Consider the following 24,485-nt stretch of genomic DNA (forward strand, 5'->3'; position numbering starts at 1 on the left):
TAGTCAAGTTGTGCCACAAACTTCTCTTCTCCCCAATCCTATTCAATACCTCCTCATTAGTTTCGTGATCTACCCACCTTATCTTCAGAATTCTTCTGTAGCACCACATTTCGAAAGCTTCTATTCTCTTCTTGCTCTGTAACAGAAAATGGGCTATCATTTTACTCTCGTGGACAGTAAGTTAGATGTAAATTAAGGGAAGGGATTGCATTAACTAAAATTCCACATCTGCCAGAATGTTCCTCATTAATAATCCCATAGTGCTTACGACAAATTTTCAAAAAAACGTTATCATATCTCTCGCCCACTCCCCTTTCTCCAAGCCTCCGCCACCACCACATTTGTTTCCCATTTGCTTCCAAATTCATACATCAATAAATAATCCACCACAATTTGAGAAGAACGGTGATGTACGTACCTACAACGCTGGAGAGAAAAAAGACTTTCTTGCCCATTGTTAATGCTGTCAGTGGCTCAGAAAGTAGTTCAATATGTAGGACCAAACATTTTTGATCATTTTCCCAATAACATAAAATGTTTGACAGGTAGTGAAGCAGGTCGTAAATCTAATTTAAAATCATTTTCCTGGACAACTATTTCTATTTCATTGATGAATTTTTACTTAAAAACTAGTAGCCGTTAAAAATTAAGTGTGATTGTACGAGTAGGACAAAAAAATACTGTGTTCATTAATGTTAATAGTAATCATGTATACATATACTGTAAATTGACTCTTTCATATAATTTCGATAAAAGAATCGTTCAGCTGATCTTTGGAACGTGTAACTAACTATCTAAACTTTGCAAACCACTGTACAATGTGTGGCGTGTGTTACATAGTGTACCAGATATCTCCATTCGCGGATACAGAAAAATAAATTCGGTATTGCTCTGTAATAGAAAATGGGCTATCATTTTACTCTCGTGGACAGTAAGTTAGATGTAAATTAAGGGAAGGGATTGCATTAACTAAAATTCCACATCTGCCAGAATGTTCTTCATTAATAATGATACCAGTTAGGATATAAGATTTTGAAATGTGATGTTACAGAATAATGCTGAAGGTGATACAATTAGATTGCAAAACCAACGAAGAGGTGCTGAATTTTTATGGGGTAACTTGACTAAAAGAAATAATAGGTTTAAAGGACACATCTTGAGTCATCGAGGAGTGGTTAGCTTAGTAATCAAAGGAAATTTGGGGAGGTGAAAATTATAGAGGGAGACAAAGACTAGAATGTGACAAGCATGTTCAGATGGGTGTAGATTGCGGTAGTTTATGCGGGGATGGAGAGACTTACAAAGGATAGGAGCGCATGAGAGCTTCGTCAGACCACTTTTCAGACTGAAGTCCACAACACCAGTTGTCACGAACAAGTCACGTCATGAATTAGCATTGAAGGGAGCGATATTTTATTTGGTTCGTATTGCAATGTACGCTTTGAGAATTTCTACCATCAGGCGTCCTACAATGCAGAATGCCCATCTTGCAGCAATCCCCATTGGAGTTCCTTGATTATATCTGACTCTACTGTACTACACAGCGAACGTGTGAGAATTCAGGCAGCTCTTCTTTGAATTTTTTCTCTGTGTTCTGTTGATAAAACTTGGCGAGGTTTCCAGCAGATGAATAATACTTCGAACTGATGGATCAAAAAATGGCTCTGAGCACTATGGAACTTAACATCTGAGGTCATCAGTCCCCTAGAACTTAGAACTACTTAAACCTAAATAACCTAAGGGCATCACGCACATCCACGCCCGAGGCAGGTTTCGAACCTGCGACCGTAGCAGTCTCACGGTTCCGGACTGAAGCGCCTAGAACCGCACAGCCACCGCGGCCGGCTCAACTGATGGATCAAAAATTTTCTCGGTGGTCTACTTCGTGGGTGGATAGTCCTTAGGAACCTTCCTACAAATCAGTGTCCTCCACCAAAGCCGTATTTATGCTGTCATTTCACCCGAAACTACTCCGAATACATCTTCGTAAGTACGTGACGGTTGTGACTGATTCCAGTGACTCATCATCAGTTGTGTAGTGAAACATATTAGAAGGTTTAATCTGCTTGTGATCATTCCATTAAATTTATTTATGTTGGGAGTCAGCTGCCAGTTTTTGCATCATGCGTTAATCATCTGCAAGTCTTCTTGCATTTCGTAGCACTCTTCTAGCGATACGTCATCACAGAGTTCCAGAACGTTAGATATTTGTCCGTTGATTTCACTCAGTCGACCAGTATCGTCCGAATCGAGGCTGTTGTCAACCAATAAGTTACCGTCGAATCAGTGCGTGCCATTTGCTTTACCTACAACTGAGTCTGTGTTAACGTTTCACCGTATAGTGAGGTGACGAAAGTCATGGGGTAGTGATATGCCCAAATACAGATGACGGTTGTATCGCGTACACAAGTTATAAAACGGCAGTGTATTGCTGGAGCAGTCATTTGTATGCAGGTGATTCATGTGGGAAGGTTTTCGACGTGGTTATGGCCGCACGAGGGAAATTAACAAACTTTGACACAGTGTGGTAGTTGCAGTTAGACGCATGGGACTTTCATTTTGGAAATCATTAAGGACTTCAATATTCCGGAGATCCACAGTGTCAAGAGTGTGCCGAGAATACCACATTTCAGACATTACCTCTCACAACAGGCAACGCAGTGGCAGTCCGCCTTCACTTCTCGATCGAGAGCAGCGGCGTTGTCGTAGAAGTGTCAGTGCCAACAGACAAATAACACTGCACGAAATAACTGCCGAAACCAATGTGGGACGTACGACGAACGTGTCCGGTAGGACAGTGCGGCGAAATTTGGCGTTAATGGGCTCAGGCAGCAGACGACCAACTCGAGTGCCTTTGCTAACAACACGTCTGCAGCGCCCCTACTGTTTTCGTAGCCATATCGGTTGGACACTAGACGACTGGAAAACCGTACACAGGTCGATGTGTCCCGATATCAGTTGGTAAGAGCTGATGCTGGGGTTCGATTATGGCGCAGACCCCACGAAGCCATGGACCTAAATAGTCAACAAGGCTGTGTATAAACTCGTGGTGGCTCCATAATGGTGTGGGCTGTGTTTACATGGCATGGACTATTTTATCTGGTTCAATTGAACCGATCATTGACTGGAAATGGTTATGCTTGGCTACTTGGGGACCATTTTCAGCCGTTCATGGACGTCGTCTTCGCAAACAACGATGGAATTTTTATGGATGACTGTGCGCCGTGCATCCGGGCCACATTTGTTAGACTGGTTTGAAGAACATTCTGAACAACTCCAGCGAATGATTTGGCCACCCAGATCACCCGACATGAAGCCCATCGAACATTTATGGGACATAGTCTAGAGGTCAGTTTGTGCATCAAATCCTGCACCGACCACACTTTCGCAGTTACGGACGGCTACAGAGGGAGCATGGCTCAAAATTTCTGCAGGGGACTTCCAGCGAGTTGTTGAGTCTATGCCATGCCGAGCTGCTGCACTACCCCGGGCAAGAGAACGGCTGACACGATATCACGAGGCATCCCATGACTTTTTGTCACCTCAGTGCATTCTCCTGCATATCTGCTTCTGCTTACATACCACTCAAGCCACGACACGGTGAATGGCGGAGGGTACCTTCTGCATTTCCAGTGACTCCGTTATCTGATCCACACACAAACTGAGCGAGTGAAAAACTACAGTCTGTGTGCTTGCTTACGAGCCCTGATTTCCCTTACCTTCGCGACCCTTACGTGAGATGTTTGTTAATAGCAATAGAACATTGTGCAGTCTGTCGCAAACCACGTATCACGATAAAAGTGTCTTCTTCCTTCCAGGGAATCTCATTTGAGTTGCCATGGCATTTCCGTATTACGCGCATGTTGTTCGAACCTATCACTAACAAATCTAGAAGCACGCGTCTGAATTGCTTCGACGTGTTTCTTCGATCTGGCGGGGATCCCAAACGTTCGAGCGCAGAATGGGTCGCACACGCCATTTACGACTTCTCCTTTACCAATGAGCTACACTTACCTGGAATTCTTCCAACAAACCGAAGTCGACGATTCGTCTTCTCTACTACCGGCCTTAATTGCTCATTCCATTTCATGTTGCTTTGCAACGTTAAACATAGATAATTAGTCGAAGTGAATGTCAAGCAGCACACCTCTACTATTGTATTCGAACACTAGAGGATTGTTTTATGTATTCATATGAATTAAACTATATTTTTCTATATTTAGAGCAACCCCTCGTTAGTTACACCAAATAGAAATTCTATCCAAATAACCACGTATCCTCCTACAGTTACACTACTGGCCATTAAAATTGCTACATCAAAAAGATGACGTGCTACAGACGCGAAATTTAACCGACAGGAAGAAGATGCTGTGATATGCAAATGATTAGCTTTTCAGAGCATTCACACAAGGTTGGCGCTGGTGGCGACGCCTATAACGTGCTGACATGAAAGTTTCCAACCGATTTCTCATACACAAACAGCAGTTGACCGGTGTTGCCTGGTGAAACGTTGTTGTGATGCCTCGTGTAAAGAAGAGAAATGCGTACCATCAAGTTTCCGACTTTGATAACAGTCGGATTGTAGCCTATCGCGATTGCGGTTTATCGTATCGCGACATCGCCGCTCGCGTTGGTCGAGGTTCAACGACTGTTAGCAGAATATGGAATCGGTGGGTTCAGGAGGGTAATACGGAACGCCGTGCTGGATCCCAACGGCCTCGTATTACTAGCAGTCGAGATGACAGGCATTTTATCCGCATGGCTGTAACGGATCGTTCAGCCACGTCTCGATCCCTGAGTCAACAGATGGGGACGTTTGCAAGACAACAACCATCTGCACGAACAGTTCGACGACGTTTGCAGCAGCATGGACTATTAGCTAGGAGACCACGGCTGCGGGTATCCTTGACGCTGCATCACAGGCAGGAGCGCCTGCAATGGTGTACTCAAGGACGAACCTGGATGCACGAATGGCAAAACGTCATTTTTTCGGATGAATCCAGGTTTTGTTTACAGCATCATGATGGTCGCATCCGTGTTTAGCGCCATCGCTGTGAACGCACATTGGAAGCGTGTATTCGTCATCGCCATACTGGCGTATCACCCGGCGTGATGGTATGGGGTGCCATTGGTTACACGTCTCGGTCACTTCTTGTTCGCGCTGACGGCACTTTGAACAGTGGACGTTACATTTCAGATGTGTTACGACCCATGGCTCCACCCTTCATTCGATCCCTGCGAAAACCTACATTTCAGCCATTTCAGCAGGATAATGCACGACCGCATGTTGCTGGTCCTGTACGGGTCTTTCTGGATACAGAAAATGTTCGACTGCTGCCCTGGCCAGCACATTCTCCACATCTCTCACCAATTGAAAACGTCTGGTCAATAGTGGCCAAGCAACTGGCTCGTCACAATACGCCAATCACTACTCTTGATGAACTGTGGTATCGTGTTGAATCTGCATGGGCAGCTGTACCTGTATACGTCATCCAAGCTCTGTTTGACTCAATGCCCAGGCGTATCAAGGCCGTTATTACGGCCAGAGGTGGTTGTTCTGGGTACTGATTTCTCAGGATCTATGCACCCAGATTGCGTGAAAATGTAAATACATGTCAGTTCAAGTATAATATGTTTTTCCAATGAATACCCGTTTATCATCTGCATTTCTTATTGGTGTAGCAATTTTAATGGCCAGTAGTGTATATAAAGTCAGAAGAATATGGTGGGTAGTGGCCAGTAGTGTATTAAGGATGACACCGTTCCATATACTGCAAAGTCGTCAGCAAAAAATCTCAGGTTGCTTTTCAACCAATGCGTCATGTCGTTTATGTGTATACTGAACAAGAGCGGTCCTGTCTCACTTAGGCAATCCTGGGGTTATTGTTGCTCTTAATTATTTTAACCTAATTGGCTGTAGTTGACAATGACTGTTAAAACTGCTTTTTTTTATATATGCAGTAATCTCCACAGTCGTAGTATGTTGGCTAAGATTCACGCAAGGCGCCTACTAACTATGGCTCGTGTGGTTATTGCAAAAATAAATAAATAAATTGTTGTGATGTTGTTGTTGTGGTCTTCAGTTCTGAGACTGGTTTGATGCAGCTCTCTATGCAACTCTATCCTGTGCAAGCTTCTTCATTTCCCAGTACTTACTGCAACCTACAGCCTTCTGAATCTGCTTAGTGTATTCATCTCTTGGTCTCCCTCTACGATTTTTATCCTCCACACTGCCCTCGAATGCTAAATTTGTGATCCCCTGATATCTCAGAACATGTCCTACCAACCGGTCCCATCTTCTTGTCAAGTTGTGCCACAAACTCCTCCCCAATTCTACTCAGTACCTCTTCATTAGTTATGTGATCTACCCATCTAATCTTCAGCATTCTTCTGTAGCACCACTTTTCGAAAGCTTCTATTCTCTTCTTGTCGAAACTATTTATCGTCCATGTTTCACTTCCATACATGGCTACACTCCATACAAATACTTTCAGAAACGACTTCCTGACACTTAAATCTATACTCAATGTTAACAAATTCCTCTTCTTCAGAAACGCTTTCCTTGCCATTGCCAGTCTACATTTTATATCCTCTCTACTTCGACCGTCATCAGTTATTTTGCTCCCCAAATAGCAAAACTTCTTTACTACTTTAAGTGTCATTTCCTAATCTAATACCCTCAGCATCACCCGACTTAATTCGACTACATTCCGTTATCCTCGTTTTGCTTTTGTTGATGTTCATTTTATATCCTCCTTTCAAGACACTGCCAATTCCGTTCAATTGCTCTTCCAAGTCCTTTGCTGTCTCTGACAGAATTACAATGTCATCGGCAAACCTCAAAGTTTTTATTTCTTCTCCATGGATTTTAATACCTACTCGAAATTTGTCTTTTGTTTCCTTTACTGCTTGCTCAATGTACAGATTGAATAACATCGGAGAGAGGCTACAACCCTTTCCCACTCCCTTCCCAACCGCTGCTTCCCTTTCATGTCCCTCGACTCTTATAGCTGCCATCTGGTTTCTGTACAAATTGTAAATAGCCTTTCGCTCCCTGTGTTTTACCGCTGCCACCTTTAGAATTTGAAAGAGAGTATTCCAATCAACATTGTCAAAAGCTTTCTCTATTTCTACAAATGCTAGAAACGTAGGTTTGCCTTTCCTTAATCTTTCTTCAAAGATAAGTTGTAATTGGCGATTTTATTTCAAGAATTCAAATTTGTTCTCAAGTGGCAGCCAAAGTCCACAGGACCTATTCCTGCCGTTGGATGTAGCGTGATGTTACGAAATCTCCGTGAGACGGATGAGTTGTTTGGCGTAGGTTGTCCCCTCCAGCCAGGGTGGGCGAGGAAACGCACGCGCAGTACAGAGGCGCGCTATTTTCGTCCTCCGTCACGTTAGCCTGGAATGAGTCACGGTTGCTGCTCCAGGCGTTCACGTTCTCGCAGTCTGCATTCTGTGAGAAAACGAGCCTCCCGGTCTCTCGCCCTCTTTATAGTGGCCTCACATACTGGGTGACAATTATTGAACTATATGGAAACGACATAAATTAGTTACAAAATACGGCATGCACACAGTTTAATCAGCACGTAAACGTCTCTACAGACATTCGGATTTAGGTTATGACATGTTCGATATGCGTGCTATCGTTGTCGATAATGTGCCGCAGACGAATTTCGAAATTCTCCATGACCTGCTGAAGTGTTGGAACATCGATGCTATCGATGACCTCCTGAAAGGCTGTTTTCAACTCAGAAATGGTTTTGGGGTTATTTCTGTACACTTTATCTTCAATATAGTTTCACAAAAAGGAGTCGCATGTGCTCAGATCCGGAGAATATAGCAGCCAATCGAGGCCCATGTCAGTGGCATCTGGGTTCCCCAGAGCCAGAAGGCTGTCCCCAAAGCGCTCCTCCATGGCATCAAACCCACTCCTGCTTCGATGGGGTCGAGCTCCGTCTTGCATGAACCACATCTTGTCGAAATCAGGGTCACTTTGGATAATAGGGATGCAATCCTCTTCCAAAACCTTCACGTACCGATCGGTAGTCACCCAGTCATGAATGAATATCGTACCGATTATTCCGTGACTGTAATTGCACAATACACATTGAAGTTGGAGAGACTTCTCGATCTCGAAATACGGATTCTCAGTGAAAGTGGGCTTCGTCGCTAAACCAAACCACAATGCGCAGACTAATTCCAATCAAGCCGCCCCCCCCCCCCCCCTCCGGCCAACCGTGTGGCTTGAACGCCCTAGCAAATCGTTCAGAGGTTATGATGATTTCATTTCGTATAGTTCAATAATTGTCAGCCTGTAAGAAACTTCCCAGAAACTTGCCTTCACAATGAACGCAATTTGATGTGTGTCAGAATGTGACAGATCAGCGCACCACACGCGACATTAGGTAAACTATTCCCGCTTCATTAACACGTTGTTGGAAATTGGCCTACGAAACGTTATGCACATAGTTGGCTTGTTCCGCAAAACCTAATTAAATGGTTGGAGTTTAAAATTGCAGGACTCGCCTCCCCATGGCACATTAATTTCTTGGCAACGCTGACGATTGACCTGATCGTAGCTGGAAGAAATTTCGTTACAGAAAGAAAATTAAAATCAGCGCACCTAATTTAACTCTTGCATTCTCCGCCGTATCTTACTCATTTAGTACTTGCAAGGACATTTCACAAGAAGACATAGAATGCAGACAGAGACATACATAGAATGGAGAATTTTATGAAACTGTGATACAGGGGCTGGACAAAAGTAGTAAAGCACCAAAAACACGTCAGCCGGGGTGGCCGGGCTGTTCTAGGCGCTACAGTCTGGAACCGCACGACCGCTACGGTCGCAGGTTCGAATCCTGCCTCGGGCATGGATATGTGTGATGTCCTTAGGTTAGTTAGGTTTAAGTAGTTCTAAGTTCTAGGGGACTGATGACCTCAGAATTTAAGTCCCATAGTGCTCAGAGCCATTTGAACCATTTTGAAACCTACTGGCAATCAAAACAGCTTCCAGTCGTCTCGGAATGGATAAATGAAGGTCCTGTATTGGTTTCAAGGGAATCTTATACAGTGCTTCCTGCAAAATAATGTGAAGTTCAGGTAACGATGATGGAGGTGGATATCGACCACGGCCGCGCGGGGTAGCCGAGCGGTCTAGGGCGCCTCGTCACGGTCCGCGCGGCTCCCCCACTCGGAGCTTCGAGTCCTTCCTCGGGCTTGGGTGTATGTGTTGTCCTTAGCGTAAGTTAGTTTAAGCAGTGTGTAAGCTTAGGGACCGATGACCTCAGCAGTATGGTCCCATAAGACATTACCACAAATTTGCAAATATCGACCACGTACCTTTCTATCCAAAGTAGACTTCTAAAGCTCAATAACACTGAGATTTGGGGTCTGTGGTGGCCGGGGAAGACACGACAGTTCATCCTTCTGCTCACAAAACCCGTCCAATATTTTACCATGGAATGGACCTGAACAGCCAATATGGTCACATAATCCTTGGCAGTAATGCTACTTTGGAGAGTAACCATGGGGCACATGGAATACCACGATATGGTTGCCCAAATCACCAACGACCCACCGTCATGTGCCTCTCTTGATACGTGAACTCGACCGGAAGTTGAAATCAGGGTGAAACAACACTCGTCCCACCAAATGACGTTCTTCCATTACTCCATAGGTCAGGCTTTATGACCGAACGAGGTGGCACAGTGGTTAGCACACTGGACTCGCATTCGGGAGGACGACGGTTCAATCCCGCGTCCGGCCATCCTGATTTAGGTTTTCCGTGATTTCCCTAAATCGCTTCAGGCAAATTCCGGGATGGCTCCTTTGAACGGGCACGGCCGCCTTCCTTCCCCATCCTTCCCTAATCCGATGAGACCGATGACCTCGCTGTTTGGTCTCCTCCACCAAATCAACCCAACCCAATCAGGCTTTATGCAAATTATCGTGGTTCTCCATATCACCACTACGAGGGAACTATGGAAATTTCCCAGACTGGCAGTGATATAACATTGACATCGCTGAAAATTTGCTTTGCGTATGGTCGTACATACTGTACAATATAATAAGTTTGTATGTACCTGATTTACCGAATAGTTTAGTTACTAATACTTCTCATAAAATTCAGTTCATAAAATTTTTATTTTTTGGACGGTTTACTTAGAAGTGAAATTTACCGGAAGTAGGTGATTGCAACGATTGGGCTCCCTCATCTTCAACAGTTCAAGAAATAACGGAAGTAAAGTGGTCGTACTAGTCTTAAAGATAGCTGAAATGTGAGCTGATTATGTGAGAACAGGACCGGAAAACTTGTCTTGAATCAGGACAACGCACCTGTCCATGTAGGTGCTTTGGCAACGAGAAAACAGGGCTTTTCAGCACGAATCATTGGAATATCCATCCTGTGCGGCAGATTTCACATCCTCTGACTTCGATAAATTCCGACAGTTAAAGTAATTTGTGACTGTAAAACGCTGAGAGCCCAATCAAAATGTATCGGTTCTAGAACACCAGGCATGAAAATCTAGTCTGGTGAAACACGTTGGAGGAAGTTAATTGTTCTAAAACGGTATTACTTCGAGAAACTCAATGCCTTTCTGATCTAAAAGACTTACATGGAGGACTTTTCGCCTTCCCCTCATATTGAGGCAGAAGTTTACATACTGGGATGCTACGTGCGTGCGGTACTGTACACCATTGTGTTTCTTTATCTACAGTCGTTGTACTGTAGAGGAAAAATAAAAAAACCGAAAGAACTAGCTATCTGTTTACAAGTGAACTCCATGTTTTGTGGAAACGTGCGTAATAAGTAAATGTGGATGATGGGCGTGCGATTTTAATCTCGAACGCCCCCAACGTAGATAGTTTTCGCTAGTTCGCAAAACTGCTCAGTGGATGTCATAACCGAGAGCGTTGTCCAAACACATAGCCTATAGGCAGAAATTGTTACCAGTCTCTGGACAACATTTAACCACATGTCTGCCCGCTTAGAGCTTTTCTTGCATGCAGTTTATCATTGGTCCTCCATCGCAGCTCCTCAGCTTCACCATAGCGAGTTGGCGCAGGCATTGGATTAGAAGTCGAAAGGAACAGAATTCACACAACCATGTTGCCATCAGGACTCGAGTCTAGAATAAGGTTTTCGGTGGTTTCCTTAATGGGTCTGAGACATACAAAGTCGGTTCTTTGTGAAAATAAACCGTCCGTTCCTATCCTTATCCTTACTCAATCTGAGCTGATTCTACTTCTATAGTCACGATAAATCCGTAAGTTATACAAGGCTACAAATGTATACATTGCATGTATCTAGCAACTTAAGTTACATTCAGTAGTGCAGTAAACGTGAAAGCAACCTTTCTTCCCATGATTCGTCCCTAACTGTAAATACATAGTTTGCTAGTTGGGGTGTAATATTAAAGACGTATCGCCTTATTATAATACTCAGTGTAGATGTAAAGAGAGGATACTGGTATTTCTGCTGCGACCAAGTTCTCTCTCTTTCTCTCTCTCTCTCTCTCTCTCTCTCTCTCTCTCTCTCTCTCTCTCTCAGCCGAAAGGTAAGAATATCTGAGATGTAAAATTGTAGAAACCGTGAATTTACATGGGGAAATATACAAACACCAAAAAAAGTTTTGCATCACCTCGGTTCCGAGAGTTCCGGAACCTGTACAGAAAATTGGAATAGAGATCAACGATGAACATAAACATCATTTCCGGTCTTTTTATTGCTCATGAAAACCACACATTGCATGTTGTACCACCATACAGCGAGACCTTCAGAGGTGGTGGTCCAGATTGCTGTACACACCGGTACCTCTAATACCCGGTAGCTCGTTCTCTTGCATTGATGTATGCCTGTATTCATCGTGGAATACTATTCACACGTTCATAAGGCACTGTTGATCCAGATTGTCTCCAGGGAACCTCCACCTTGCTGCACTCGCTATTCAGTGTGTCTAAGGCGTTCAGCCTCACCGGATTGCCTCCAAACACGTCTCCCACAATTGTCTGGTTGAGGGCGTATGCGACACTCATCGGTGAAGAGAACTTGATGCCAATCCTGAGCGATCCATTCGGCATGTTGTTGGGCCCATCTGTAACGCGGTGCACGCTGTCGTGGTTGCAAAGATGGACCTCGCCATGGACGTCGGGAATGAAGTTGCGCATCATGCATCCTATTTCGCACAGTTTGAGCCATAACACGACGTCCTGTGGCTGCACGAAAGTCGTTGTTCAACATGGTGGCGTTGCTGTCAGGGTTTCTGCGAGCCCTAAACCGCAGGTAGCGGTCATACACTGCAGTAGTAGCACTTGGGCGGCCTGAGCGAAGCATGTCATCGACAGTTCCCGTCTCTCTGTATCTCCTCCATGTCCGAGCATGGGTTCACTCCGAGATGCCTGGAAACTTCCCTTGTTGAGAGCCCTTCTTGGCACAAAGTAACTCTGTGGACGCTATCGAACCGCGGTGTTGACCGTCTAGCCGTGGTTGAACTACAACACGAGCCTATACCTCCTTCCTGGTGGAATGACTAGAACTGATCGGTTGTCGAACCCCATCCGTCTAAGGCGCTGCTCATGCATGGTTGTTTACATCTTTGGGTGGGTTTAGTGACATCTCTGAACAATCAAAGGGACTGTGTCTGTGATACAATATCCACAGTCAACGTCTATCTTCAGGAGTTCTGGGATCTGGGGTGATGCAAAACTTTTTTTGATGTGTTTAGAACAAAGCGTGGAGGTTATATGTAAGATGCTTTGAAATAAGTTAACAGTAAAGTGTTACTTCGTGGAAAGCGAGGGGACAGTAATTTTTTGCTTTAGAAACAGACTTATTGTCTGCATGAAACGTACCACTTGCAAAGTTGTGTTAAGGTTTATTAAATCACTTGACGTTGATTCTGCATGATTCTAAGGCGAACCTCCAAGCTGCCCCAACTGTTGCCCGAACTATTCCAACTCAAAACAAAGGGTTTGCCAACCGCTAGTCCAGATGGTATCAAATCAAATTTTTATCGCATAGCATGCCTCATTCAATCAAAGATTGTGACGTAGGTGACTTCTCAATTCTAACACTACATACAAACTTAGATTAAGTTTGTTACTGTGAAACGCATATGTTGTTACTTCTTCAAACAGATACTATTTTAGATGCTTATAATCAAGAAATCTTCTACTCTACAGTAGCAGTTACTTTTCAGATACTTTTCTGGACCTCTTTCAGTATTTCTTACATTTGTGTCACACTTCCCCTTCCAGATTTTGTTTATAAATTTTATGTCCATATAATGTAGAGTGGATAGTCAGGCAGCAGTTAGTTGACGGTAAATTCAGTTCATGGTTCAGAGTAGTTTCAGGGGTAAGACAAGGCTGCAACCTGTCTCCACTGTTGTTCATATTATTTATGGATCATATGTTGAAAACAATAGACTGGCTGGGTGAGATTAAGATATGTGAACACAAAATAAGCACTCTTGCATATGAGGATGACTTAGTTGTGATGGCAGATTCGACTGAAAGTTTGCAAAGTAATATTTCAGAGCTACATCAGAAATGTAAGGACTATGGTATGAAGATTAGCATCTCCAAAACGAAACTAATGTCAGTGGGAAAGAAATATAAACGGATTGAGTGCTAAATAGGAGGAACAAAGTTAGAACAGGTGGACGGTTTCAAGTACTTAGGATGCATATTCTCACAGGATGGCAACATAGTGAAAGAACTGGAAGCGAGGTGTAGCAAAGCTAATGAAGTGAGGGCTCAGCTACGATCTACTCTCTTCTGCAAGAAGGAAGTCAGTACCAAGACTAAGTTATCTGTGCACCGTTCAATCTTTCGACCAACTTTGTTGTATGGGAGCGAAAGCTGGGTGGATTCAGGTTACCTTATCAACAAGGTTGAGGTTACGGATATGAAAGTAGCTAGGATGATTGCAGGTACTAGTAGATGGGAACAATGGCAGGAGGGTGTCCACAATGAGGAAATCAAAGAAAAACTGGGAATGAACTCCATAGTTGTAGCAGTCAGGGCGAACAGACTTCGATGGTGGGGTCATGTTACACGCGCCGGCCGCGGTGGCCGTGCGGTTATAGGCTCTGCAGTCTGGAACCGCGGGACTGCTACGGTCGCAGGTTCGAATCCTGCCTCGGGCATGGATGTGTGTAATGTCCTTAGGTTAGTTAGGTTTAAGTAGTTCTAAGTTCTAGGGGACTGATGACCTAAGATGTTAAGTCCCATAGTGCTCAGGGCCATTTTTCATGTTACACGCATGGGAGAAGCAAGGTTACCCAAGAGACTCATGGGTTCAGCAGTAGAGGGTAGGAGGAGTCGGGGCAGACCAAGTAGAAGGTACCTGGATTCGGTTAAGAATGATTTTGAAGTAATAGGTTTAACATAAGAAGAGGCACCAATGTTAGCACTGGATAGGGGATCATGGAGGAATTTTATAAGGGGTCTATGCTCCAGACTGAACGCTGAAAGGCATAATCAGTCTTAAATGATGATGATGATGATGATGATGATGTAGAGTTTTTTTCATGTAATTTTAGTCTGTTGGTAGCTAAAATATAACTTGCTCTTTGTCTAGTCTCATGGCGCAAGAGGCACTTACCCTCAAAAAGTTGGGGATTTCTCATTGTGAAAATGAGAATCTCATGTATATACATGCTTGGAATGGTCATTAGATATAGTTAGTCAAATTCGGGTTTGCAGTGTTGTTTCTTTTTATCTCCTACCAAGGCCCGGATGGTCCTTTTTTGTAGTCTAAAAGCGTTGAATAGATTAATTTTCTCAGACTCGCAGAATATTATACTATACCTAATGATTGAAACAAAATATGCGTAATATACAGTTTTTTACAGCTAAATTAGTGATACTATGTAAGACCTCCATGACAAATGTGAGACTGTTCAGTCGACTCAGTACGCTGTCCGCGTGATGACTCCACAACATATTTTATTTATTAGTACGCCAAGCATTTTGACACTTTAAAGTGTCCAGTTTTTTTGTCTCTGTAGCTTACTTCACTTATACATTGTGCTGATAGTTTTGTGATGAAATGAACAGTCTCTGTTTTCTCAAAGTTTAATTTCAAATTATTATTTTTAACCCATGCCTCTACTTAAAGTATGACATATCATTAATATAACACAAAAATAGTGGTGGCCGTAATATTTAACCTTTTGGGACACCTTTCCAGCCAGAGAAGAATTCTTTGTGTCCTGGTTGCCGAGTACGACGACATCCATCTAAGAGATTTTCCTTAAAAACTATAGCATGCCAGTTTTTGGAGAAACAGGTTATGGTTTACAATATCGAAAGCTTTGACGTCACGAAAGTCGCATAATACATTATATCACGAAGACATCTACTAACTTGTGACCAATTCATTTATTGCGTGGGTTGTTCTGCAGCCTTTCCTGAAACTATTCTGACTGCGTAAGATATTGCTGTGAGATGAATTGTAATTTTCCATCCCATCACATGCAGCCCTTTCAAATATTTTTGAGAAAATTGATAACATTGAGATAGACCTATAGTTTATTTCCCCTTGTTTGCCCTTTTTATGGATTGGGCGTAGTTTAGTGTATTTTAATCGATCTGGGAAACTCACGAATATTTAGGGTGAAATGAATGAAAAGGGAATGGGATGGGAAACAGATAGGAAGGAAATAATGACTTCATCTACATCTACATCCATACTCCGCAAGTCACCTGACGGTGTGTGGCTGAGGGTACCTTGAGTTGAGAACCTTTATCGGTTCTCCCTCCTATTCCAGTCTCGTATTCGTCGTGGAAAGAAAGATTGTCGGTATGCTTCTGTGTGGGCTCTAATCTCTCTGATTTTATCTTCATGGTCTCTTCGCGAGATATACGTAGGAGGGAGCAATATACTGCTTGACTCCTCGGTGAAGGTATGTTCTCGAAACTTCAACAAAAGCCCGTACCGAGCTACTGAGCGTCTCTCCTGCAGAGTCTTCCACTGGAGTTTATCTGTCGTCTCCGTAACGCTTTCGCGATTACGAAATGATCCTGTAACGAAGCGCGCTGCTCTCCGTTGGATCTTCTCTATCTCTTCTATCAACCCTATCTGGTACGAATCCCACACTAGTGAGCAATACTCAAGCAGTGAGCGAACAATCGTACTGTAACCTACTTCCTTTGTTTTCAGATTGCATTTCCTTAGGATTCTTCCAATAAATCTGTCTGGCATCTGCTTTACCGACGATCAACTTTATATGATCATTCCATTTTAAATCACTCCTAATGCGTACTCCCAGATAATTTATGGAATTAACTGCTTCCAGTTGCTGACCTGCTATATTGTAGCTAAATGACAAGGGATCTTTCTTTCTATGTATTCGCAGCCCATTACACTTGTCTACATTGAGATTCAGTTGCCATTCCCTGTACCGTGCGTCAATTCACTGCAGATCCTCCTGCATTTCAGTACAATTTTCCATTGTTACAACCGCTCGATATACCACAGCATCATCTGCAAAAAGCCTCAGTGAACTTCCGATGTTATCCACAAGGTCATTTATGTATACTGTGAATAGCAACGGTCCTACGACACTCCCCTGTGGCACACCTGAAGTCACTCTTACTTCAGAAGACGTCTCTCCATTGAGAATGACATGCTGCGTTCTCTTATCTGGGAACTCTTCAATCCAATTACACAATTGGTCTGATAGTCCATATGCACTTACTTTGTTCATTAAACGACTGTGGGGAACTGTATCGAACGCCTTGCGAAAGTCAAGAAACACGGCATTTACCTGGGAACCCGTGTCTATGGCCCTCTGAGTCTCGTGGACGAATAGCGCGAGCAGGGTTTCACACGATCGTCTTTTTCGAAACCCATGCTGATTCCTACAGAGTAGATTTCTAGTCTCCAGAAAAGTCATTATGCTCGAACATAATACGTGTTCCAAAATTCTACAACTGATCGACGTTAGAGATATAGGTCTATAGTTCTGCACATCTGCTCGACGTCCCTTCTTGAAAACGGGGATGACCTGTGCCCTTCCAGCGGCACAGGGGATTGCAACAGTGCAACGGCGAGTGCTGAAAATCTTTGCTGGACCAGGGCTCGAACACGGCTGCTCCATGTCTTAGAACGGTTGCCTCAATCGTCTCAGCCATCCGGACACTCTTTCCGTCCTCTCCAACTTCCCAGCATCCCGCTGGCCGCTATGCAACGACCCTCCCACCCTTATTAACTCTCTACTCATAATTTTGTGATCCTCGCAGGCGTTCGGACATTGGTTGTGAATCCGCACTGAAACTTTTACATCAACTAGCCGCAGTGTGGTGTGTGTTATGTCGGACATGTCCGATAAATAGATCTGGTAAACATCCCTCATCAAAAGACTTGTTGATTATGAGGGAGAGTGGATGTGCAGTACTGTGATAAACTGTTTTTATTGTTCTGGTGGGCTTCCGTATTTTAAAATTTACTAGAGACAATCGTCGAGACGATCATTTCGTGGGAAAAAAGTTTAGCTTTTTCTTTGTGCTTCACGTAACAGGCTTTGCAAGATCTTAAAAACTTCCGTTTCACGTAGCGACTCCCGTTTCACCATGGCTTCCGTCGGTATGCCGGCAGTTTTAGTCTCCTCCTCCTTATTCTCGGTATTGGTCTTCTGTGTCCCTTCGGTAGGGTCCACATGTGACAAGCAATCCACCTTCCACGATCAAGAAAATTTGTTTTTATTTTGGCGCTTGATGTTCTTCTTTTCTCTACAAACAGCGGTAGCCTAAAAGGCTTAACGTCTCGTCGATCACGACGTCATTTGAAGCGGAGCACAAGCTGGGGCTGGTCATGGATGGAGAAGAAATTCGGCCATGACATTTTCTAAGAAACCACTTTCACATTCGCCTTAGATGATATATAGTAAAACCACTTAAACACCAGATCTATATGGTTGAAAGGGTATTTGAACACAGCTACTCCCGCGAGTGAATGCAGTGTCTTAACCGCTGCGATCTGTGTTATTAGACATAAGACTGCGATTTTCAGGAACCTCGAACCTTTCTTTCCGACACTGGTTTTAATGACGCTGTAGAAGGAGATTGTATTGTAGTAGTTGATATCCAACATTATCTCTGTTCAGAAACTAAAACGTTTATTAGGTGTAACACCTGTTGTATTTTAACGTTAAGTTTCAACTGATGCCCCCATCTTTTCTGAGAATTAATGCGAACAACAAAGTGGTTCAAATGGCTCTGAGCACTATGGGACTTAACATCTATGGTCATCAGTCCCCTAGAACTTAGAACTACTTAAACCTAACTAACCTAAGGACAGCACACAACACCCAGTCATCACGAGGCAGAGAAAATCCCTGACACCGCCGGGAATCGAACCCGGGAAAACAAAGTGGTACAGTCAGCCACAAGGTACTTCACAGCTTCACGGAATACAATACTATGAAAAGGGAAGTAATTGCTATTGAGAGTCTTAATTGAAGTTTTTATTCGCGAATTCATTCATGAAAACGTTATAGTCATGATTACGGAAAAACTACTTGTCTAAGAGGGAAGTGTAAGAATTCAAATAATAATGCAAAATTCATTGTGCAGTTGCTCAGACATACAAACGTAGCCGACGTACGTTAAGTACCGTACTGAGAGACTACTGACAGTGTGTGAAAGCGTTCCGGACGTTCACTGGGAGTGACCAAGACTAGTATAAATTCAACACGATACAAGTTCTGAAGAGTGATACATGTTTCGGAAATAGGTCCTCCCCTCTTTTCTATTGGTGCTTGTGTGCCATAACGTGATTTTCAAGTCACTAGGTTGCGTAGCGCCGTTATTAGTGTCACATTAACCTTGCCTTGTTTTAGCTGAGTTGCACAGCTTTTTTAAGTTCGAAGTACATCGTGGCACATCGATGCTAAAGGTCTACTTCCTTGCTGCCCGGCGCTGTCTTATCCGACGTGCCGATCGGTATGCTATTTGAAACTCGTTTCACAAATACCTCCCTTATACGGGTATTTATGAGTTAGATGTGCTTCTCCGACTCATTGCTGTTAACAGATACCCATCTTCGTTCGCCAAAGTAGAATAGAATGTTGGTAGAAACATTTCGTTCTATTGATTGTCATCGAATAATTGAGATTCATTACTTCCATGAATTACGTAATTAAAGACTCAGGTCAACAAATGAGAATTTTAGTTCAGAACCTATCCTTGGGTAAAACTAATTTAGGTTATGCAAATATTGTTAAAAGTCAAGGGAAACATATGAGCTTATTTTGTTCACATTCTCATATTTACAACAAAAGTAGGTTACGTCAGCGTAAGACGAAATATCTGCCGAAAGCTCAACGACATTGGAACTACTAAAACAGAAGAATCTAATATTATTCGCTGATAAGCACAGTCTACGTTAATCGGTGTGACAGAGAACAAATGAATAAAGAAACGCGTTAATCTCGCACAGTTCATAGTATATCAGCTCGGTGTCGTATTTTGTTCTCTCTCCGTTGCACGCAGGACGAATGAAATCCACAGGACGTCAACGATACGAGCGCTCAGCCTTGAAAGCCGAATGAAAGCGGAGTTAGCCGAACACGTAATAAGGCAGAGCCGACAGGGAACATCGTCGCAACTGGTTTGTGCCAGTTGGAAGCTGATTTTAGCTGCTGGCGCACGGTTCTGCACGCACTCCTACTGCAGTCGTTGCCAGTGTCGGTTCGTTGTTGTATATGTATCCGAACAGCGTCGCACTCTCTGGATTCCAGGGAAGTCTGGAGATAAGAACAGCTTGTAAAGTTGTGCGTTCAACATTGAAGTGATTCATTCGTGGTTGCAGCCGTGGCAACATCGAATGAGCGTCGGCGCTCGTTCACACTGTTCGCAGATTCATTGTAGAAGTTGCTTCAGAGTTTTAAAGCTGCGACCCTACGTTAAGATTTGGGAATGGTTGTTCCAGTCCCAGAACATTACAGCAGTGTCGGAGCTGGAGCCGAAAAGGGCAGCGTATTTGTTCGCCAGGATCACTTCATTAGCTGACGAGCAATTAATCCGTCCGGCAACAAAAAGAAGAGGGCCCTGTGCGGGAGGAGAGGCTGCCCGAAATCTACTGTTGTGGATATTGGACGGACTCTGCCGTAATTCGTTGGCATCATCAGCTGTCAGCTTAATATCTCCCAAGAACGCTTTGTTTACCTCCGGTGTAATACAAGGGGGCAGGCGTTACAGGTTTGCTGCAGGACTGACATAAAATCAGCTGCTGTGCGTCGCAACAAAGTGGTTAAAATTTGTCGGGTTCAAAACCGAATCCTGGCCAAGAAGATTTGTGCTACTTCACTGAGCAGTTGTGCAGTGAATTGGTTCTGTACGGTGAGAGGTTAGAGAGTCAATTGTTTACAATTTGTGTTGGATCTGGAAAATCCATGCACCAATAAGCAATTGTGAGATTAGAGTTGTTGATGTTAAGTTTCATTCTTCGTGATGATAGTAAAATCTTGTTTACTCAACTCACTCTTGCTTTATGTCCTTCAGGACATTTAATTGAGACTTACACCTGAATTTAATGAGTCTACCTTTTAATAACTCATTGCTTGATAGTACAAATGTAAAGTATTTGTAACAGTAAAGAAAGAAAGAAAGAAACGATCATAATGCTCCTCTTAGTTCATACAGTTACACTGGCACATGAGGACTATGTTGTGAGTGCACGTTTTTATCATTCAATGTCTTGTATACCTCATGAACGTCGTATACACCTGGCATTGCTTGGCAAACGTGTGACAGTAACACTTAGAAGATCACAAGGGGAGCACAGAGTTAAGCGGCTGATACACTGTCGCAAACACACAGCACGAGACAGACCGTCAGTAAGACGAACTCTTCGAGCACTAGCACTGTAAGTTACAGGTTAATAGCAATTACCCTAGTGTAAGAACAATTATGTACTGTAGACCATATGCATATCTTGTTTCAGTGGTAATGTCTGATAGCAGAAATATATGAACTTAGCTAACACTTCATGCTACTGTTTATGTAATGTATTCTTTGGTAATTCTGTCAACAAATATTATGAAACCATTAAATTTAAATTTGGAAGCAAAGTTTCCCACACATCTAGAAATTATTTTATACTAACGGATAAGTCATCCATTATTACTTAGGTAGTATTTTATATTGTATCTATGTAGGAATTCCATGGGAATTCATACATTATAGAAGTAGTAAGCAGTCAGTAGATACATACAAATATGAAACCCTTCCAAGAATATTGTTGAAAGAAAAAAAAAATAGTTTTTTTTTTTTGTTTCAAAGCATACAGTACTGATACTAATAATGAGGAAAAGGGAAAAAATGGCTATTTACCATTATTTTGAAATGTTATGGAATATGTCATCTGTCTAGAGTGTATGTTGTTTGTTGGTCCCCATTTCTGTCGTCTGACTCCAGTTTATGTGATCTGAGATCTGACTTTTGAGAGCTTATAGTTTGACAGTGATATAAGTTGTTGGAAGGGACATGATGGAGAACATAATAACATAATAGTTTCTTCAATGACATGTAAGGAATGATGCCAGGGATATGAGTTTGATGTTTCAATAGATGAAGATCATGTTGGTAAATACCACTCTTTATTATGGCGCTGATTGAGGTGTGGGTCTAGTTATTATTCTAGAGATACTTTCACCCAAGAGATACACTGATTTGTATCATATGACTGTGTAAAGTGGTAGAGTTTCATTGTAATATAGTTTTAATATGTTGCAAAAGGCTGTGTGATACATATGTATTCGTTAAGATAGGTATCATTCATGTGGTGATAGTGTTTTTTCCCCTATTGTTTCTGTTCATTGTTTGTAAACAGTCTAGAGATAAAGGTCAGTCTGTTTCGCTAGTATGTGTATTACGTTAACTTTTGTTCTTAATGTAACCATTTCTCTTCCAGTGGTAATTCTGGACATACTGTTGGTACGTCAAATGGTAGTAATGTGCCCTCAACTTCAGTCGCTGCAAAAGAAGAAAGGAGTTCACAACCACTGAACACAATTCCTCCTGTTCCAGTGATAAACACAGTACTTCCAGATCAAGGAGCCATACCTACAGATGTTCCAGTAAGTAATGGAACACTCGTTAACTGCTCTCTTTCTGTATTAATTATCAGTCCATGTCCTTTTTTTGCCCTCATAGCATCCATTTGTTGGATACATTTTTTGATGTAAAAGCAAGTTTCTGCTGAAGTGCAAAATCAAGAATCTGTTTGCAGTTGTAGGTAGTTGATTGCAGTGTAGGGATGTCCACCAAGCTTCATATTAAATCGCAAAATATGACTGGACTTTCAGAATTGTTCTTCATCAACTGAAAAGCCATATTTTAATCTGTTTATACTCAATTCATAATCGTTACCCACTGTAATTCAGGGTACAAGAAATATATTTAAAGTTAGTCCAATTTTATCCATTGTTTTCCTGTTTACAGAAGAAAACTTTTATCGACTAGCAACATGCTCATGTGTTTCACTTAAATGGATTTCCACTCTTTGAAGAGTATAAAATTTGACTATTTGTCAGCAATGTGTAGCACTGCTACTTTACCTGAAACATTCCTTTACATGTAGTATATGTAAAATTGTTTTATTTGGTATAGAGGACTCAGTTAATGTGTATGAGGATTAATTACTGTCCTTTAATTAGAAGAGGTACTGAGTAGCAGACAGGCTCATAGAAAAGTCTGAAAATTGCTTACGACTGCACAAGGTCCTTCAATACTAGTTAGTGCTTTTATTTTTGCTTTCTTCTGACATTTCGGATTGTTGCTGCAGTGTCTGGAAACTACAAGTAATTTAGTCTTTAAAATTCCATGAATAATTGTTGGTTACTTATCTGTTTATATTGTCAAGTCGCACATAAATTATCAGTTGCTCTATAGTGAAAAAAGAAAGCAGTGCATGTCTTCTGTGCCGTGTTTGTGAAAATTTTACCGTAGTCCCATAGAAGAGTTGCCATATGGGTGAAAATGCCAAGCTCCCTACAAAAGCTCATTAAAATTGTGACTTAATGTGTTTGGATAATAACAAATTTGGCATTTTGAAAATGCAAACATGACAGAGAATCCAGCAAATAGAGAAAAGAAATACAATTGGAAACTGAAATGTCTGAGTTGTCTAAACATTTATTTGGCAATGAAATAATTCAGAACATATTTCTTACAGTTTCTCAGATGTTTCTGGAAGTTAATATGCTGTTCAGAAGCATGTAAATGTACATGGCAAAGCAAAATATGTAACAAGTGTAGCACCATGCTGTGTTGTGTTTTTGGGGAAAACAGTTTAAGCTGTTAGAATTTTCAGAAAAAGTCAAAAGTGGAAAGCCAAGTGTAACTTATTGCAGTCTGTGTTATCTTCATTTGCAAATAGGAATACACAATAATAGGTAATGAAGACACAATAAGTGTGTTAGGCTTGATACAGTGCCAGTACTGTCCGTTGACACATAGAAAAGTGAAAATGTGACAGTTTCTAGCAAATGGAGAAAGAAATATGATTGGGAATTGAGAGGTCTGTGCTGAAATATTTAAAATTGACATTTGTGAATAGTAATTGTTCAAAAATTGGTGTTAAGCAGTCTAAGTTTGATTTATATTTGTTTTTACAGGTGTATCAGGAACCTTTGGCAAGTGAGGCCACTGCACAACAAGCGGCTCAGTGGCTTCAGGCAAACCGGTTTGGATCTTACCTGCATACATTTGCTAACTTTTCTGGGGCAGATATTTTACGCCTATCAAGAAATGACCTGATACAAATTTGTGGTGTGCCTGATGGCATTAGGTTGTTCAATGCTCTTCATTCAAAGTAAGTCTGTGAAATGTTTTATTCATTCTAGTTGTAAGACTGATATCTTTTTTGTTTTATTATCTGCCTTGATGACTGTGTGCCTTAAAGCATCAAATTCTGGGATGAAGAGGAATGCTGCCACCGGTTCAAATCCACCCAACAGATCAATAATGTGTGTCATTGTACCGGCCAGTTTGTGGTTTTCAGGCAGTTTACCACATCTCACTATGTGAACATCATGCCGATACCCACGTCAGACCTCTGACACACACCAAGCAAATATTTAGGACACTTTATCACATTTGCACTTAGAATTTACTCTAGCTGCAGACAGGTGTACACTGTTTCCATTCTGGGGGAAGGGGCAGGGGTGAATAGGAGACTGGTGACCTTATATGTTTATTCTCCTTAAACCCATAATCAGTTGCAGCAACTTTTTTTGGTGCTTGGATATAACATATTTGCGAAGTCCAGGGGAAGTCGCATCATGTACTGGAATGCCCAGTGGGCAACGCAAAGTCCCTAGAACGGCACCCAGTTGGATGCAACAAAAGCATGTTTAAAACGCTATGTTCAAGGTCGCATAGACTCCTAGTGGTTCCCAGAGACACTATGAGCATCCCAGAGTGCCCCTGAAAGCTACAACACCAAGAAGAATCGCTTCTCGGCTTTT

General features: G+C 42.4%; 1 protein-coding gene across 5 annotated transcripts in view; it reads left to right on the top strand.

Moving 5' to 3' along the window:
- Positions 1-24,485, top strand: part of LOC126471125 (transcription factor CP2) — a 941,484-nt gene that overhangs the window by 904,308 nt on the left and 12,691 nt on the right. For all 5 annotated transcript variants that reach the window (XM_050099206.1, XM_050099210.1, XM_050099207.1 and 2 more), the window contains 2 exons: positions 21,929-22,094; positions 23,634-23,830. In XM_050099206.1, the coding sequence (XP_049955163.1) occupies positions 21,929-22,094; positions 23,634-23,830 (363 nt within the window). The remainder of the gene's footprint in view (positions 1-21,928; positions 22,095-23,633; positions 23,831-24,485) is intronic.

The sequence above is a fragment of the Schistocerca serialis genome, chromosome 3, assembly GCF_023864345.2.
Source record: "Schistocerca serialis cubense isolate TAMUIC-IGC-003099 chromosome 3, iqSchSeri2.2, whole genome shotgun sequence".
Lineage (NCBI taxonomy): Eukaryota > Metazoa > Arthropoda > Insecta > Orthoptera > Acrididae > Schistocerca > Schistocerca serialis.